Source organism: Peromyscus eremicus, chromosome 19 (genome assembly GCF_949786415.1).
Source record: "Peromyscus eremicus chromosome 19, PerEre_H2_v1, whole genome shotgun sequence".
NCBI classification, from domain to species: Eukaryota; Metazoa; Chordata; class Mammalia; order Rodentia; family Cricetidae; genus Peromyscus; species Peromyscus eremicus.
Genome location: NC_081435.1, coordinates 75,927,412 through 75,946,398, shown reverse-complemented (window position 1 = coordinate 75,946,398; position 18,987 = coordinate 75,927,412). Strand labels below are relative to the sequence as shown.

Below are 18,987 nucleotides of genomic sequence, written 5' to 3'. Positions count from 1 at the left end.
GGAGGTCTAGAGGTCTGTACAAACAGACAGGAAGTGACAGAGCTGGGCAGGAAGAGGAAGTGATGTAGCTGAACAGAGAAAGCAAATCAGATGGCAGAATAGCAAGGCATACAGGAGTAGGTAGACAGGAAGTAACTCACTCTTTGGAAGCTGCGGAGGTGAGGTTAGCTGTGGCTTTCCCTAATTCCCTGATCTCTCAGGTTTTCATCCCATATCTGGTTCCATTTTTTTTTTTTATTTAATAAGACAATTTAGAAATTCATCTACATTTGGAACCTATACTTCACTTTTGATGTCAAAGGGTATCATCGCCACATAACGTAGACTAAATATCTTCATCTATTTGCATATAACATGAGTACCCAAACATGGCAAACATGGGAAGCAGCAATTAGAGGCTTTTCTTTACTTCCAAATTGACTGTCCATTTACTTAAGTATTAGCACTTGACAGTATTGACTATAAATCTGTAGTAACTTAGCTTGAAAATATTGTTAAATGGAAACAAAATAAAGAGAAATATACAATATTGTTCTTCACAAAATATGACATTATGCATATATGTCTTATAGAATGAATAGAATAGAATGAATATTCTATTCCTACAGCTATCACATTCAAATTCTACACAATGAAAATTATCACATCAGAAAGCAGTTCTTAGAATTCACTATCAAGATTTAAGTTTTACTAGTAAATATTAATTCCTATGCTCCCAAAACCAAACACACATACATAGACATATCTGTGGCCTATGTTAACAATGCTTAAGAAACACACTCCATTTGTATTTTCCTAACTGCAAAAACAGACTTAATTCTTGCAGGGTCTATAAATACTTGAAATTCATTTAAACAAGGATATTATTTGTTTTATCCCTTTTTACTAAAGTCCATGCCACTGAAGTCATATAGATGCCATTAGAGATATTTAGGCAGAAATATTTCTCTAAGAAGCCTATTGATCCATCCCTACATATACTAGTCTGTGTGTAGAACAAATATTAATTCCCAAACAAGTGTCAGTGGTATTTCCCTGGTATCAGTTGTAATATTACAAGCCATTTCACTATGCTGAATAAAATGTCTTCACATTGTTATCTCTGTAAAGGCATATCTTACTCCTTCACACCAAAAGCTGACTCAGCTTTGACTAACCTGTCTTTGGTAATCAAATTTCAGCCTTTAACATCACATTCTGAATGTTTTAGTATATAACAAACAATAGTCTATTATTTTCCAACCTAAGCTTTACAGTCTTAGACAGTTTCAACTCTTTTAAGCACTGAATATCTCTGAGTTTGTCAGCCACGTTCATATGTGTACAGAAGTGTCTGAAGAAAGGAAGCAGTCCTGAAAATGGCCATTTTATATACAAAATAATTATTTAATCACTCTTACAGTATAACCTCACTGCGTTTTGACTATGTAATTCATCAATGGCATCCAGCTTCGAAGGAGAGTAAAACATTGTGGTCAACAACAGAGTTGTTGCCGCTGCATTTGCATGGCTTCTACTGGTTTGGGTGCCAGGGTCTCACGCTATTCCTCATTTCTTCTTTTGCAACAAAGTGTCAACAAGAATTGTTCAGTATTTTTATTTCTCCAAATACAATGATGATTCATAAATTTAACTTTTCAAATATTTAAATAAACTAAAAATCAGTCTTATTTAAATTTGTGTTCCATATAAGGAAAAATCTAAAGAAAAAGAAACACATTTTCTGCATCATTTATTCTGACAAAAGATAAAACAAATTTAAAGCAATAATAAAACAAATCTTGGTCATAAAGCTACATTGTATTTGGGGTATATTGTGTATAAATGTCTCTTTTTTGAACTTTTTGAGAAAAAAGAAATGGTTCCAGGAGAAAAGGTATGCTGTATCACTGACCTAGTTGGATGGAAACTACAATTAGGAAGTATTTACTAGGGCAATTCCTCTGAACCCATGACACTGCTTATCTACCAGCACTGTAGACAATATACAGGCCCCAACCCTTACAAAGCTTGCAACAAATAAAAATAAAAATAAAAAGACTGAATTACTGTTCATTAGAGAACATCACTAAATCCCAAAAGTGGCCCTGGCAGCATAGAGTGGACAAGCCCAGTACTCAGGATCCAAATCAAAGAGGGTCCTCTGCTTAGAAAAGACAAAATGGAAAAGCCAATCAACAAGTAGATCTTAACTTTTCTCAATTCTGAGAGATGAACAAATACAGATATAAACAGCCAGATAAGCCCATCAGCAAGACAGACATTCCCTCATCTTATTTCTCAATTCATAATTCTACATTCTAGATAATGCTAGTCAATTCTAGACATTAGAGAAAGTATCAGGTGATCTAAGTGCAATTGCCTTTGCATACAGTAGCAGTGACCAGTAAATAAATTCTTCAGAATTGTTTCTTTGGGACACAGATACACATCACATTAGCCATGGTAAGAAAAACAATTAGTATAATTGTGAAGTTAGAATGAATTAAATAATAGTAATTCTAATACTGTAGCTTGGAATCTACTGTCTCCAAAAATGAAATTATAATGATAATAAAGTGAAACTGGCTATACAAAGCCCTAATAAAAATATTAATCTTTTGAAAACACAAATGATGTGCATAGGGCTATATATTAAAAATAACTTATAGTGGAGATGGCATAAATGTCTTAGTAGATAAAATGTAAGTTAGAAGATAGGAAGAGGGGCTGCAAAATGATACCATCTAGGAAAGACATAGTCATTATAATCACCAACTCTTAGCAACTACAGATGCCTACATGGGATCAACATGGGATTGTGCCAACAGTCAGACATGAATGAAGGAAGCACTTGGGGAGCCCTAACTTTCTCTACTCAACTGTTTGCTACTGATAGATTTAGGGAGATGGGAGCCACTGACTTCAGTTATATGCCCACTGGTGACCTCTAATTAAATGGTCACAAAGGTGGCCCTGTTTAAATTAAGTGGATCATGAGACTAAACCAAAAGTCATGAAAGGGACTGTTAGGCAGGAAGAGAAACTGATTGGGCTGTGAGGCAGACAAGAGAGGGCAAGGAGTGGGAGCATCAAAATGCTTTATATGCATGTATGAAATGATCAAATAACTTAATAAAAATAATTTTTAAAGCTTCAAAATCTCATTGGCATACTTTTACATTTTAATTTGTATTAAAAGTATATGTGTATATGAGTTGGGGATGCACATGCTATGGCACCTATATGGAGATCAGAGGACAGCTCTTGAGAGTTAGTTTGTCTCTCCACAGTGAGATCCAAGGACCAAAGCCAGGTCATCAAGCGGGCACAGCAAATGCTTGTACTCTCTGAGCCATTTTGCCAGCCCACCCACCATGTAACAATCAACTACAAAGAAGTTAAGGACTGGTAAATTTAGAGATTACTAGAGTTTAGATACCAAAAGTCCCCACTGGCCCATGTACTGAAGCTTGGTGCCAGCCCACAGTGCTACTGGGAAGGGATGGGGGAACCTTTGGGAGGTGGGGCTTGTGGAAGAACTTTAGACACTGGGCATGTCCTTGAAGAGCATATCATAGTCACAACCACTTTCTGTGTCTTTCCCAGTATCCAGGCTGTCATGAGATAAATAGGCTTCCTCTGGCACATATTCCCACTGTAATGTATTGTGCAATTTCCAGCCAAAAGCAACCATGCACAGCAACTGTGGACTGAAACCTCACAAACTAGGAAACAAAACAAGTCTCTATTCCTTTTAGGTTGATTATTTCAAGTGTATTGCAACATCAACACAAAGCTAATGAGCACAAAGGTACTTCCATTTAAATAAGGATCATAGTAAATTAAGTTCTTCCAAAGTAATTCTCAGAAAAATCTAGTGCTTTAACTTGTAATGTTGGTATAAACCAAAAAATATAAATTTGATTCTTCTTTCTGTACCAAGTTCTTCTTACACATGATAAATATAAGTTGAATAACACAAAACAGTTAACACAGAAAAATTACTATTTATTGATTAGCTCTGATAAACAAGGAAAGAAGAGTTTTGGGCTGATCTTAGGGGCTCACTGTCTAATTTCCTCCCAATGCTCCTGTGCTAAAGACTTTGCCCCCAGTGCACCCCAATCCTCCTCTCTGTCTTTTGTGTCTGGATACGATGAGGTGAACATCTCTGCTCCACCACATGCTTCCCTGCATGATGCTCTGCCTCACTGAAGACAGGCCTAGAACAATGAAGTCATGTAACAATGTGCCTAAATCCCTGAAACCGTTAGCCTCAATACAGCTTTCCTATCTGTGGTAGATTTTCTCAGGCATCTAGTCATGGTGACTAAAGGTTTACTAGCATAGCTATTTCACAGTCTTGTAAAAACTGGACCACATGAGGAAACTTACTTTTAAGCATGTATTGATGCTGTCCTTCCTGTGATTTTTCTGTGAACCAATTAATAAAACTCACTTTGGTATTAAAATCATATTATTTCTCTTGCTGAACTAAAGATACCTATTATCTTTACATTTAAGCTTGAAAAGTATGACATCTAGTGGGAGCAGGGTACATTTCCACATAAAATACAACTACTCTCTTTTGAATCTAATAAAAAGAGGGAAAATGAAAGGGGACAATATAGGAGGTAAATTTTATCAATGTCTACATAATTACATTTTCACATATACATATTATTTGAACTTCTAAAATCAAAGGTACCAAACCTTTGATTCCCTAATAGATTCTACAACATTGTCATTATCAACAAATGCTTGAAAAATCAATGTGTTTTTTAATTTAGAAGAAATGCTTTTTGTACGCTTGGACAAAACTGAAGACCAGTATCAGTCATTAGAAAGAAAGCCACATATGCATGAATGAAGACACCCAAGTACGCACAAACTTCACATGTTCTAGATATTAAAGAAAAGTTTCTCATACAAGTATTTAGAGACATGTTTGAAATTATCAGTACTTCATTGGATCATCTGAACAGGTAAACTTTCTCATTCTGCCTTATCCTTAATAAAAATTTCAAGATAACTAATGATTTTTAATTATATAAAATGTCTCATCTACTATTAATGAAAATATTTTTTGACTATTCTACTCTAGATTCTATCAGAAAAGGTGGGAGAGAGAGGAGTAGATGACTCTCAACTGAAAGAATATATGTAGTCTGACTACAATCAGGCAATCCCTAGTTAAAATTCCAATCTTGCCTCTTACAGCATTATTTATCACAGTTACTTAACTTCGGAATGACATAGTTATGTGGGAAAGCACAAGAGTGTATATATGGATAGTTGAACACATTAAACAGAGTATTTTAAGTAAATGCAGAGCAGGAGTCTTCTCAGAATACACTTCTTAAAATCCACAGTGATTATAATTGTAACCTTAAGCTTATATACAATATTTTATTACTACTATGCAAATTCAAACTTATTCAGAGACTCAAAATGAAGCATTTCTATGTCCTTCTCAATTACCATTGTTTCTGAGGTGGAAAGAGAGCTTGGCTCATGATCCTGAGTGGATGTCCCTGAGGGAGCCCTCCAAAACTTGAATGAGTCATCTAAACCTGTGACAACAGAGAACAGTTAACATGACACTCCCCAGGTTCTCCAACAACTAACAACGCAACTCCTTAAGGAAACCAACCATAAACAAAGAAGAATGGTTTTTTGCTGTGTTCACGGAGGGGTGATTGTTGCAATTCCTCCACAGCACTTGTCCTAAGAATTCTAACACCCTACAGCAGAGTGAAACAATGAATGCACATTTCTAACAAACACCCAGAATACATCAATACAGATTGGCTCAAGAGCCATGTTAGGAGTAACTGTGATACATAAAATCGAAACAACTGAGTAAGTTACTTTTCTTTTCTTTTCTTTTTTTAATTCTGCCTGAATGTGTCCCTGAAGGCCAGAAGAGGCCACCAGATCTCATTACAAGTGGTAGTGAGCCACCATGTCACCATGTGGTTGCTGGGAATTGAACTCAGGACCTTTGGAAGAGCAGTCAGTGCCCTTAACCACTGAGCCATCTCTCCAGCCCTGTAAGTTACTTTTCTAATAGTGACAGTTATTTATAAAATTCACGAGCTTCATTACATGCTACTTTCAATTCCCCTAAGAAGGGAATGGAAATGTGAATTATAATTTATAAATTACATTTAAGTAAATAATGTAATTTCATGATTTCAGTTTATTCTTTATATACCTATATTTTTGCATACAGACATAAAAAATTTGTGTATAATACATACACATACACACTCATTAAATAGTGAATAAATTCAAATATTTAAGGGCTTTTGTACTTTTATTGAATCTTTTCTATGTTAAGATTCTAAAACATTAATTTCAATATTAAAAGCAATTTATGTTAAATGGATATTCATTTTATGATATCTAATTTAGTATTTAGGTATTAATATATAATACTTAGAAAATCCAAAATTATCTACCAAGAGAAGTAAAAATACTTCAGCAAAAATTCTGATAAATTCATGACATATCAAAAATAAAGATTTTTAAGACCTTTACCAAATAAATTAGAAATTTTAATTACAAAAGATCTCACTCATAAAAAAGATTAGAGGAAAAAATCTGTAGAGTTTCAAGGAATGAATGTTCCAAGTGAGTTTAAGATTTTACTAGAGGAAAAAAGTTATACAACTTTACTGAAGGGCATAAAATAAACTTATAAAACATTAATAAGATGCCAAACATGGCTTCCATGAAGAATTTATAACACAGAATAATGTTCAGGCAATGTTTAGAGAAACAGAGACTAAAAATGCACATAAAGCATATAAAACAAACATCACATGGTAGAAAACAATGGTAAGAAATAAAACATATTAAGAATATTCTCTGGGCGACTGGAGATAATTTTATCTTGTGTACTTTTTATTATTTTTCAAATGTTCTCTAAAGGACACATGTGTTTCACTGTCATCTTTTTGCATGTGTAGGTGGTATGTGTGCTTGTATCTATGTTCACATGTGTGCACTTGAGTAAGGAGGTCAGAGGTTGATGCCACATGTCTTCCACAATAGCTTTTTTCACTTTATATATTAAGGCAGGGTCTCTCACATGAACACCGAGCTTATCAGTCTGATCAGTTTAGCTAGCCAGCTTGCTCTGGGGATTCCAGACCACTTTGCACACCTTACATGACTTTAGGTGTTGAGGATCCAAACCCCAGTCCTCTCACTTGTGTTCTTTTAAGCACTTAATTATCTACCTGGCCCATCAACACCATTTAAAAGAAGTTATACTTTGTAAAAACAAATAATAATAATAATAAAAAAGGTATTATACTTACCATTTAAATCACTGCATTCTGAAGTGTCAGTAAAAGCAGAAAAGTTCAAATCAAACGTATATCTTCCTACATAACAATGTTTCACCATCTGAGTCAAATGCTCATAGAAATGGCAATGATATAAAAGGGCCTGGAGGGCAGGCTTTCCTACGAGTGACAGGCCAGAGTCTTCATCATGGACACAAGGGCCCTGTGGAGAAGACAGAGAAAAGGCACTGATTTAACAAACCATTTCTTTAAAAAGAGCCATTGCAGCTCACTAAGGCAAAGATGTCCCAGATCCTACCAAAGTCTTTCTAGTTATGGCTACTTAGACTAGAATGGAAAGGACTTCACTTTACTGGCCCCTGGCAAAAGGTTATCAACTCTACCTCCTAAAGGGTCAATTCATTAAAATGCTTCTATGAAATGATCATTCTCATCCAAGTAATTACACACTTGAACACAAGCACAATAGTATCTTTAAACCTACACACAAGAGTAAAACAATTATTATAAATACCTGAAATAATGTGGTCCAAGTAATGGTTTAAAAATGTTTCTACTTAATCAATGAATCAGTAAAAATAAACAACTTAAATATACACGTCTAAAAGAAGCAGGTAAAACAGAACAAGAGAATGGGGTCAGAAGCCATGCTTACTCATCAAGGTCAGTTACAAGCAATGTGGTTCCTCATTTATTTATAAATTATCCTGTCAATGAAACCAAGGGCCTCATCCATGCTCTAGGAGCGCTCTGCCTCTACCATCCCTATGTTGTCCTTTAAGGCACGACTTTACTAAACTATCCTGGGTGAGCTATCTGTCAAAAATATTGAATAGTAAACCTTAACTGTCACTGCTACAAAGAGTTTTAAGGGAGTTATAGTATTTAAATGCACACAACATGATAAAGACAAGAGACATGCAACAACACCAAAACATCACGAGGCAAATCCTCTATTACCCAGAGCAAGAATTACCAACCTAAATGAAAACTGGTTTTGTTAAGGCAGGTTAGGGGGTGCGGCTCAGCAATAAAGCATTTACCTGCCATACTGGAAGCCCTGCATTTGACCCCTGGCACTAAAAACAAAGGAACACAAACGAAACAGCTCTCAAAGGTTAGTTCCAACTTCACTCGGCTACTTAACAAACTCAGTCAATAAAACAAAATCCCTCAATTAACATAAAATTTCTATTTTTCTATATTTCTATATTTCCTAGTGATGATTAATTTTACTTTGCAATATACTAATCATGTAAAATTATTTAATTCATTTTATAAATTGTGTCTATGTAATTGTCTCCTCTATCACAGCCAGAGTCCTAAATTCATAAATATTTACTGAGAACAGATAATGAAATATAAATTTTATAAACCATGAAAACAACAAAAACAACTATTCAGAGCACTTCACAAGTTAGATCTACTGAGCCCTTAACCCATCAAAGGCCTTTTGGATGGACAATGGGAACGATTAGAAAGACAGGTTACAAACCCACTATCTTCTGAGGTCCCACTTTTCTATCTTTAAAAGCAGTGAGAAGTAATAAGTGCTATCTATAACAATTCTAATGATTATTCTCTGAACTATAAAATTATAAAGATAATCTAACCAAATTATACTTATCTTTATTTAATAATTTTTAAAACTTTGATTTTCTAGTCTTTCAAAGAAGATAAGCTAGATTTTAAAACAAAGATAACAGAAGACATCATAGTAGAGACATAGGCACAAAAAAACTAATATCTCAAAAAGTGTAAATCTAGTTATGACATAGAGGTCAGGGAAAATCAACCCAAGAGGCCCATTATGGGATTCATTTCTGGAAACATAAAACATAGCAGTGTCAACCAGTTTTTCAACACTGACTATACATAAGTCAAGTTCAAAGAAGAAAAAAGTTCATGTTGGTTCATGATTTCAGAGGCTTCGTCTTTAGGTGGATAGCTCCATTGAGTTTAGGTCTGTGTCTAAGCAGAAACATCATAAAAGAAGGGCATGACCACCATGGTCATCAGCTGAGCACTGACCACCTCATAGCAGCCAGGAATCAGTAGAGCAAGAAAAGGTAAGTATACTATGGACAATAAATGTACCTCTCAAAGGCATGTCCCCCAGAGACTTCCTACAGTGAAGCCCCAGCTCTCAGCACTACCACTGTTCCATAGTGTCATCCACTGAGCACCACACTATTAGCACACAGTCCTTGGGGACATTTAAGATCAAAACCATAACACAGAAAAAGGAAAAAGTCATTTAAAAAAAATAATAAAGAAATTGTGAAAAGTCACAAAGTATAGAAGAGCCAAGCCTTCAAGTAAAGAGCTAAGTGAGTATTCAGTGAAAAAAAATTAAGATAAAGTTCTAGAAAATCATGAATAAAAAGATAATGAAGAGTAAAAGGTCAAGGATAAAGAAAGTGTCAACAGCCCTGGATGCCAGAAGATGCTGGAAGACTATGGGGTAAAATTCTTAGGAAGATTGGTTTTCAACTTAGTACACAGTAAATAGCCAATCCAGTAAAGCTTTAAAGACAGTTTTAAATATGCTAGAACTCACAAGGTAGATAAGATTATGATCATTTTAGGGATGGTTACCAGGAAAGGTAGTTCTAACAAAGAGGAAAGAAGATTATGAGTAGAAAATTTTGAGTTGTGACATGAACTTACAATGCAGGAAAAACAAACAGGCCTTCCAAAGAGAAGAGTTATGTCACATAAATCTATTTTTTTAAATTCTGAGCATATTTATACACATAAATAAGGAACTGAGCACTAGATGGGTCAGCCAGGAAAGGGTAGATAAGGAATTTTAAACAGAAATCACTTAATGTCTCTAGTGAATTAGTAATTTCCAATGTTTAGAATCAATCTGCAGACAAAAGTCAGGTAAGAATGTAAATACCATCAAGCCTCACAAAGCAAAGGTTTAAATAAATCTGGCAATGGTGACCATCAGAAGTAAGGACACTAATATGACATCTAAGGCATAGAGTGCCTGTCTTCTAAATGGTTCCCTGCAGGATAAGAGGCAACAAGGTCAACAAGAGCAAGGGTGGTCACAGATGTGAAAAGTTAACAGTGTCTACAGGGAGTCACACAGGAACTAAATACACACGCAAGTGTCCGAGGAATAAACACAATATTGGAAATATATCATTTGGAAACATATGATAGGCTCCTAAAGAAGTAAATTCAGAGATAAAAATGTCTGTGAATGGGACTAGTATAATATCTGTGAATATTATACATATCATTAATATTCTGAATATCATTATATATTCTATTGCTTTCTATAACTATGGATATTGTTACTTGACACAACCATCACTTCTAAAAATGTAAACAATTACTGCATTAAAAACATTTTACAGGATTCATTTTTATTTATGTGTCTCTATGTGTGTTTCTGTATGCATTATGTCATGTATGTGTGGGTACCCATGCAGGCCAGAAGAAAGTATTGGATTCCCTGGAACAAGAGATCTAGGCAGTTGTCAGCTGCCTGATGCTAGTGCTGGGAAGTGAACTCAGGTCCTCTGGAAGAGCAACAAGTGCTTTCAACTGCTGAGCCAGCTCTCCAACCCCTTAAAACCACTTTTAAATCTTCAAAAGAAAATCAAATCTAATACACATGAATGGAAATTCATGTGTATTAGACATCATCATTTATTTTCAGTTGACTGATTTTAACTAAGCGATTAGGTGAATCCCTATTTTCTAATGGCAAAGCTTCTTAGTGGTGAGGGTATTATCAGCAATGTTGCCATGCCAAGCATATGCACAAAAGGTCTGACTTAGGCTTTCCACTGAGGATAAATGGTACAAGGGCCAGGATAATAGAGACTTTTACTGGCTTTCTTCCACAGATTCAATTGTAATCAGTGTCTTTTGGCACTGTTAGGAAATTCACATGGTCTCATAGCTCTATCTCAAGATTTCTGTGTTCTTATCACCCTTGTCCCTGAGAAGGTGAACTGAGCATTGGACCTCACAGAACACCTGCTGAATTTCAGGGAGAGCTCAGAATGGCAGTGCATGAAGAAAAAGCAACTCTTTTTTTTTTTTTTTTTTTTTTTTTTTGGAGCTGAGGACCAAACTCAGAGCCTTGTGCTTGCTAGGCAAGTGCACTACCACTGAGCTAAATCTCCAACCCCAGAAAAAGCAACTCTTAAGTTATCAGGCGCCAATTATAAACATAATTGCAAAAAAAAGTGCAGATTAATTATCTTAGAACTCTCCAAATAACTTGAAAACATAGCTCTGAAGGAAATAAACTAAATATCAGTTGGAAGACACATATTTTACTCATATAGTCACTGTGTGAATAGACTTTTTACATATGATAGAAATGGAACTAGAAGCAAAAAATTATATGTAAGAAGAATTTTAAAGTGGAATTAGTTTGGTAACACATAGAAATTACTATAATATAATCCAAAGACTATAAAAAAGATACTAAATACATTAGAAATCTATAAAGGCACATAAATTATAGCAGCATTAAGATGATTTCACCAAGAAATATTTTATGGAACATTGAAGGTGCTTCATGATGTATACAGTAAAAGATGAAAAATATGTATATTAACCACAGCAAGTATGAAACATACTCATATACATGACTAATTTACAATTAATAGTAGATAGTAATAAGTGCTTCTCTTTATCAAAAACACATACACAAATTAACAAGTGTGTGCACAGAGGGTTATTAGCTCTATGTGCTAACAGGATACAGAAGCAAGATAAATCAAGAACAGTGAGCCATCCAGATGCCACACTTCATTTTTAAAAATTTTAGGGTTGGAAATATAGCTTGGTTGGTAGAGTGTTTGGCTAACATGCACACGACCCTGGTACCATACAAACTGGAAATGGTAGATAGTGCATGCCTATAATCCCATACGAGATAGGTGAAGGCAAGATCAGAGGGCCATCCTCATTACAGAGAAGTTTGAATTCAGCCTGGGTTACAGACCCTGCCTCAAGAAAAAAAAAAAAAAAAGGAAAAGCCCAAAATAATACATGAATACATATGACTCCTTTAAAAAAATTTTTTTAATGTGTATGGGTGCTTTGCCATCCTATATGTCTGTGCACCACATGCATGTCTGATGCCTACAGAAGCCAGAAGACATCAGATTCCCTGGAATGGAAGTTACAGATGGTTGTGAGCTGTCATGTATGAGCTGGGATTCTGAGTCTTCTGGAAAAGCAGCAAGTGTTCTTAACCACTGAGCCATCTCTCCAGCCCCCATACATACTTCAATTACTGAAAAGTAATCAGAGCCCTTTGGGCAAACTCCTGATTCCAGGCTGGGGCCAGAGAACTATAGGACAATACCTTTCTGCACCAGAAATAAAGGCAATGTTCAAAGCTTCCTAAAGACAAGTTTAAAGGACACAAGAGTCATCATCAAGGACACTCTTTGCCAATGTAGAGTAATCTGATCAACTAAATAAAGAGACACAGGTAGCAATTTGTGAAGCAAACTAAGAGCCCTTGAGTCTGTACAAAAGTAAACAAATAAGTGAACAAATAAAGAGCAGGAAAGAAAAGGAAAGCTCTTTGTTAGAGTGGAATGTAATGAATACAGAAAGAAATGACATAATTACAAAATCATTAGTAAATGTCCTATGATTGCTTCAGACAAGGAAATTAAAATTAGCAAAGGAAGTTTGATAAGAAACATACTGACAAAGTGTCAAAATATTCCTAACAGTAAAAATGAAGAAAACAGGAAATAATCAAGTAATCAATTGATATAACCAAAATAATAGAAAAAAACAAATAAATCTGAGTATATCATTTCTATGACTTTTATGCCAAAACTGAATAATCCAAATTCAATCATAAGGAAACAGTTAAGAATAATAGCTGAGAGACATTACAGAAGCTGGATCACATGTATTCTTCAAATGTGTTATAAATGTTGAAGAATTAGAAAAAATTTCAAATGAAAACAACTAAATGAAAAAAAATATATTTCTAAGTTTGAAACAAGACTGGATTTCCTTTCTCCATAAAGAAAAGAAGTGGGATGATCCAGGAGATGTAGGGTAATGCGTCAGGTAACACCCTGAAATCTGCCCTTCAGCAGCTCCTTGATTCAGTTAACTGGTAGGATGCATTTGATGAAAATATAAAAATAAACTAAGTTTACAGAAGATTCTTGGGAGAACTGCCTAACACACTAGAAAAACTTGAGGATTATTATTATCATGTAAGAGAATGTCCTTCTTTTTAGGAAATTCATCATTCAGTGTTAAGGGAAATAGCAGCAGTATGTGTGTGATTCTCAAAAAGTTCACAAAAATTAAAAAAATACCAGGTAAACAATTTGGTTTCTGCTTCTGTGATAGACACCATGGCCAAAAAAAAAAAAAAAAAAAAGACCAACCTGGGGACGAAATGATGTATTTGGCTTATGGGTTATATAGTCCATTCTGGAGGGAAACTAAACTCAAGGCAGGAAGTGAAGCCGAGACCATGAGATCACCTGCTGGCTTAATTCCTGATTTTGTTCAGCTTACTTCCTTATACAACCCAGAACCACCTGCCCACCATGGGCTAGGCCCTCCTCTATAATTTAGCAATCAGGAAAATGCACCCACCCACCACCCACCTACCCCCACACACTTACAGGCCATCTGGATGGAGGCAATTCCTCAACTGAGGATCCCCCTTCCTGGTTATCTCAAGTTGAAAAACAAAAATAACCATAACACAGACTAGTTAAAACACATATAAAAAATAATACTCTTTAAGATCAATCCATCCCCAGCATATTTCTGCGTCCACACAAAAAGAGTGAGATATTATGATACAAAACAAAGACTTCACTTATATAAGGCAATACCAATCTACTCTCCAGTGGAAATTGGTAGAACATTTTTCAAAATATAAAACATATCAGTGGTAGAGTACTTGCTGCCTAGCATCAGCAAGTCCTTGGGTTCCATCCCCAGAGCCATAAGAAAAGAAAATAGAAAGAAATAATAATAAACTATGGCCCTAACCTTCAGAAACAAATATTCTATGTAATGGTAAGAAATGAGGCAATACAGTAAAAGTAATATGAACCCAATTTAATAGTAAAAACATAAAATACTAGTGTCTTTCAGAGAAGAGAAGAGAAGACTATATTGGTTAGTAAAAATATTTTTAGAACTATATTTGGGGGATGGCGGGATGACTCAGAGGGTAAATCACTTGCTGTACAAGCCTGAATGACCCGAGTTCCATCCCTGGAACCCATAAAAGAGGAAGGAGAAAATAAAGTACACAAAGCTGTCTTTCGACCTCTCAAACCACACTGGTGCACACACACACACACACACACACACACACACACACACACACACTTACTAGATGACTTATAGCACCAGCACCACAAACTTGGCTTTGTAAAGTCTGAAGAAGTAAACAACCTGGGAGATTAATGCCAGCAGGATCATGCATCAGGTGACATACTTAAGCCTGCCTTTTGCAAGCTCAGCTTGATTCAATAACAATTAGTATATTCCAATGGAAACAAAAATAAACAGATTTATAGAGGATCCTGGAAAGTACTATATAACATTATTATAAGCATACAATCATAAGATGAGGATGAGGATAAAATGATAAAAAACACATCTTATGCTTACAATGAGAGCATTTTCATATTCTCCAAATTATCTACTTAAATGTTAACTATTTAGTGACTTGCCCAATATAAAGAAAAAGAGATAAATCAAATCCCCAACTGTACACTAACTCAGCAAAAGAAAAAGAAATTTAATGTGTGGCGAGATATGTGTACCCTAATAAACTTCACCACATTACGCTTGCATTTGTAAATACAACCAATTCTATTTATTATTAAATTATAGAACCAATTTAATGATGTGGACAAGAAAGAGACTATCTGTACTCACAGCAAAGATGTACCACTAACTAACTATGTGGCTACTTCAATTCTTTATGCTAAAACTTCTAAACTATACAAGAAGAAAAATAGTTCACAGCACCAAAAATTAAGCTAGTGAATACACATGAAGCTTCTAGAAAAGTACCTAGCATATTTCATGCTAATCATTACTAATTCTGAAAGTATTAACCACTACAGAAAAGAGATTTTTCTCTTTTTTTTAATGTTTATCAGGCTGGCTATGGTGGCACATGTCTTTAATCCCAGCTCTGGGAGGCAGAAGATCTCTGCTGAGTTTGAGCTCAATCTGGTCTACATAGTGAGTTCCAAGTCTGCAGAGGCTACATGGTGAGGCCTTGACTCCAGATAGATAGATAGGCAGACAGATAGATAGATAGATAGATAGATAGATAGATAGATAGATAGATAGATAGATAGATAGATGGTAGAAATAAAATGTTTTATTGGAGGCTGGAGAGATGGTTCAGTGATTAAGAGCACTTTTTACCCCCACAACAGACCACTGGCAATGGTCGAGAGACAGCCCGAACTGACCTACTCTGGTGATGGGATGGCCAAACACCCTAATTGTCATGCTAGAAACCCCATCCAATGACTGAGGGATCTGGATGCAGAGATCCATGGCTAGGCTCCGGGTGGAGCTCTGGGAGTCCAATTAGCAAGAATGAGGAGGGTTTATATGAGCGAGAATTGTCGAGACCAAGGTTGGATAAAGCACAGACAAATAGCCAAACAAATGGAAACACATGAACTATGAACCAATGGCTGAGGGGCCACCAATTGGATCAGGCCCTCTGGATAAATGAGACAGTTGATTAGCTTGATCTGTTTGGGAGGCATCCAGGCACCAGGACCGGGTCCTGTGCTCATTGCATGAGTCGGCTGTCTGAAACCTGGGGCCTATGCAGGGTTGCTTGGTTCGGCCTGGGAGGAGGGGACTAGACCTGCCTGGACTGAGTCTACCAGGTTGATCTCAGTCCTCAGGAGAGGCTTTGCCCTGGAGGAGGTGGGAATGGGGGATAGGCTAGGGGGAAGGTGAGGGGGGTGGGAGGGAGGAGAACAAGGGAATCTGTGGCTGATATGTAGAACTGAATTGTAGTGCAAAATAAAAATTAAAATTAAAAAAAAAAAAGAGAGCACTTTTTACTCTTAAAGAACAGGGTTCAGTTGACTGCACCTGCATGGTGGCTCATGACCATCTGTAATTCCAGTTCCAAGGGATCGGTCACCTCTTCTTACCTCTGTGGGTACCAGGCATGCATGTGGTTCTGACACATTCACGAAGGCAAAACAGTCACATACATTCTAAAATAAGTAAATCCAGTGTGTGTGGGGGGGGTTATACGTGTAGCACAGCATGTGTGTGGAGGTCATGAACTTTACAGAACCAGTTCTCTTCTTCCCCCTTTCCTGGCCATTTCACTAGCTCAGGAGAATGTGTAAATGTGAAAAAGAATCAGACAATTCCTACCTTCTAGTGAAGAAGTACTTGCTACCATACACACAGTTTTTTAAGTAATAAAGTTTAGCCATTTCTTGGTATCAACAACAGACTGATTCTTAGACTCTCACAAATACCAAAGTCTGTAGACAGAGATATTCCTTATATAAACAGGGTGGCATTTGTATATTATCTATGCATATCCTGTGTGTAATCTAAAAGCTCTCTAAGTCACAATGCCTGATTGCTATTGTATGTGGTTGTCATACAATACTGTTTAAGGAGAATGATTAGAGAAAAAAGACTATAATTGTTCAGTACAATTACTTTTTCTTGAATATTTTTGACTCCTAGTTGCTTCAGTCCACAAACATGAAACACACAGACACAAATGGATAGCTGCATACATATGCTGAAAATTTAAAACTAATTAATATAAAATATTTGCTAGGTTGATAACTGTTTATACCCACCTGCCAAGTATAATTCTTTATAACTTCTGAAGGCATTGGAACTACAAGGAGATTCTGAAGAATAAATGCAGCCTGAAAATTAAAAACACAAATGTCAATGCTGCCATCTTGTTGTCATCTCTGAAATAACAGAGGTTGCAGCTGGTCAGTTATACACGCTGAAAGATCCTCATAAGATCTCATAACCACATTTCTTATTAGCTGATGAGCAAATTAGATGATGAGCAAACTATGGAACATTTCATTAGAAAGTGCATTTTTTACTATTTCAAAAGTTAGTTTTGTACAAAAAAATTATTAGTATAAAACATTCTAGAAGCATTTAAAAAACACACAATTGCTTTAACATCCCTTTGTAGGGTTACATACAGATAGCAAACATTTGTCCTCTCCCTCCTCAATCTCCTCCTTTCTCATATAAAGTCTTCTTAAAGCACAAATGTCCAGCTTTACCTATCAGAATACACGATGACAGAATAAAATAATCGTACAAATATAAGAACTGATTTTCATTTAATGAAAATTATGGTACAATTCTTCTCAGAGAATAACAAGAATTTGGGGAATTCAAGAGTAAAACTTCCATCCATCTTCACTGGAAGTCAGTTTTAAAAGTTTAAAATTAATGAAGCAAAAAAAATCCATAAATGTAAGAATAATCACTTGAAATTATGACAGACTAATAAGAAAACTGGCTTTATACGTTAGCTACTAAGTATTGGTTAGTGGTAGGCCAGGAACTGCTGTTTTCTTCAGAAACCATTGAGAACTATTTGCTTGTCCTTTTTAAAGCTACTAGTGTGAATCATCACTTTGACAGAAACCACCAATTGGAGCTGGCAAGATGGCTCAATGGAGAGGCAGCTGTAGTAGAATGGGTTTGATCCTTAGAACCCACAAGAGAACTGACTCTGGAGATTGTCCTCTGGCCTTCACAGGCACACACATGCACAAATAAATGACATAAGTAAATAATTTTTAAAACACGAATTAAATTGGTTTATTTTCTTCTCAAATATTATTGACATTTATTGTGAAATGCTGTTTTGAAAATATTATTATTAAAGGTTTATAAACACTAATACTTATATGTACTGAGTAAAACAACTGTTTTCTGTGAATTACTTTTCAGTGTGTGATATAAAAGTTCACATTAAAATATATCAGCAAATGGCTCATCTGGTAAAAGCACTTGCTGTCAACACTGAATTCTACCCCCAGAACCCACATGATGGAAGGAGAGGACTGGCTCTGGTAAGTTGTCCTCTGACCTCCACAGTAGAGCATGTGAATGCACAAGCATATGTGCATATATATATATATATATATATATATATATATATATATACAAAATATTTAATGCAAAAGTTTGAAACATTCTGCCTTAATTTTATCAGAATAAATGACTTGCATTTTTACTATAAATTAGCAACTTTTCATTTAAATTTTTTGTAAGCAAAATAAATAATGGTTTTTGCTCAGTCTTCCCTGATAAACAAGAAGTCAAGTGAGGCTTATAGACACTGCAATAGACTCCCGTGACACCAAGCGGGTGTGCTGTGGATGTCTTTCTGTATGCATGAATATGTGTTGCTCTGATTGGTTGATAAATCAAGCTGCATTGGCCTATGACGGGAAATCCAAGCAGGAAGAAAGCAGAGAGAGACGGCAGCTGCCATGGGAGGAACAACGTGCCAGCAGACTGGTAAGCCACAGAACACGTGGCAAAACATAGATTAACAGAAATGGGTTAATTTAAGATATAAGAACTAGCCAGCGAGAAATTCCATGTAGTTTGTAAGTAATAAAAGCCTCTGTGTGTTGTCCAAGCGGCTGCA

At 35.7% G+C, this 18,987-nt stretch overlaps 1 protein-coding gene across 1 annotated transcript in view; it reads right to left on the bottom strand.

Moving 5' to 3' along the window:
• The window catches only part of Rttn (rotatin), a 174,153-nt gene that overhangs the window by 67,766 nt on the left and 87,400 nt on the right, over positions 1–18,987 (bottom strand). Inside the window, exons 32-34 of the mRNA XM_059246168.1 lie at positions 17,150–17,221; positions 7,311–7,500; positions 5,464–5,555 (exon numbers count right to left, since the gene is read on the bottom strand). Coding sequence (XP_059102151.1) covers positions 5,464–5,555; positions 7,311–7,500; positions 17,150–17,221 — 354 coding nt within the window. The remainder of the gene's footprint in view (positions 1–5,463; positions 5,556–7,310; positions 7,501–17,149; positions 17,222–18,987) is intronic.